The sequence below is a fragment of the Vigna unguiculata genome, chromosome 2 (assembly GCF_004118075.2).
Source record: "Vigna unguiculata cultivar IT97K-499-35 chromosome 2, ASM411807v1, whole genome shotgun sequence".
Classification (NCBI taxonomy): domain Eukaryota; kingdom Viridiplantae; phylum Streptophyta; class Magnoliopsida; order Fabales; family Fabaceae; genus Vigna; species Vigna unguiculata.
Genome location: NC_040280.1, coordinates 356,709 through 358,042, shown reverse-complemented (window position 1 = coordinate 358,042; position 1,334 = coordinate 356,709). Strand labels below are relative to the sequence as shown.

At 43.0% G+C, this 1,334-nt stretch overlaps 1 protein-coding gene across 1 annotated transcript; it reads right to left on the bottom strand.

The window, feature by feature from the left end:
• Window positions 1-323: 323 nt before the first annotated feature.
• LOC114173545 (protein FAR1-RELATED SEQUENCE 2-like) lies at window positions 324-734 on the bottom strand. The gene has a single exon (XM_028058013.1). It carries the CDS (start codon window positions 732-734, stop codon window positions 324-326), a length of 411 nt encoding a protein of 136 aa, XP_027913814.1.
• Between the last annotated feature and the right edge of the window lie 600 nt (window positions 735-1,334).

The window sequence follows — 1,334 nt, the reverse complement described above, 5'->3', positions numbered from 1 at the left end:
AAACCCCAAACCCCAAACCCCAAACCCCAAACCCCAAACCCCAAACCCCAAACCCCAAACCCCAAACCCCAAACCCCAAACCCCAAACCCCAAACCCCAAACCCCAAACCCCAAACCCCAAACCCCAAACCCCAAACCCCAAACCCCAAACCCCAAACCCCAAACCCCAAACCCCAAACCCCAAACCCAAACCCCAAACCCCAAACCCCAAACCCCAAACCCCAAACCCCAAACCCCAAACCCCAAACCCCAAACCCCAAACCCCAAACCCCAAACCCCAAACCCCAAACCCTAAACCCTAAACCCTAAACCGGCTTCGTCGTTTATGTCAACTGTTTGCCTAGCATGAATATTAACTTTTGATTTCCTGATATCAGCCTTGATTCAATAGGACTAATATTGTGGTTGTGCTCCATGACAACACTTCTTATGTGCCATTTCCCATCTTTTTTACCAACCGATATTCCAGCCTGACATTGCTTGGTCTGGCTAGGTAGTGTCTTAACCTCTGGACGTATGGTGGAGACATAATTACCTTCACGACAACAGACAAGTTTAACATATTTAAGTTCGTTGTCCTTTCCCTTCTTTGAACTTCTTATTCTAATACCAAATCCAGTTCTAATAGCAAAGTCTCTGTAAAATTTTTTAACTGCATCAAGTGTCTCGAAGCACATGTGAACTCTCGGAACAAGGTCGACATCGTTGTCATTGTCAACAATTTGGTCGTCCATCACACACTAGGCACCATCATTCAATTCTTCAAGAGAAATATCATCAAGTGTTGTCTCCATCATATGAACAACATGAACGACGTGCCTGAAAGCAACATTTAATGAAGCGTGCTTCAACATAGTGTCGTACATATTGAGTTAATAACAACATTTATGACCCCTTCCCGTTGTTTAAATTAAAAAGAAAAAAACCAAACCAAGTGATCTAAGAACCCTAAATAAATATTAAACAACAATACAAACATCTCCATTAACTGTCTGAACAACGTCCAACACAATGTGGCTGTTTTACTACACTACTGCACCATTTTCGAAATGAGTTTCAGAACTTACGGGAACTTACTTTGCCAAAACCGAAGCCAACCTAATGTCTTCAATATGTGCACGACCTTTGAGGTTGGTTGTTGTAGTCAATGAAGTTGTTCTTCCAAAATGACTGTGGACAATGAATGAACTCCATCTACCAGACCGTGGAAGATGGTGGTGCCATAAATGTGCATTCAGTGGTGGTAGGTGGGAGTGAGGGAGGGTAGCTTCTTTATGGCTTCGCGATGTAACAGGAAAAGTTAAGTTAAACTACCGCCAACTTAAACTTACCCT

Coding starts and splice junctions, on each gene's coding strand:
- LOC114173545 (XM_028058013.1), bottom strand. CDS start 734: ATGGACGACCAAATTGTTGACAATGACAACGATGTCGACCTTGTTCCG.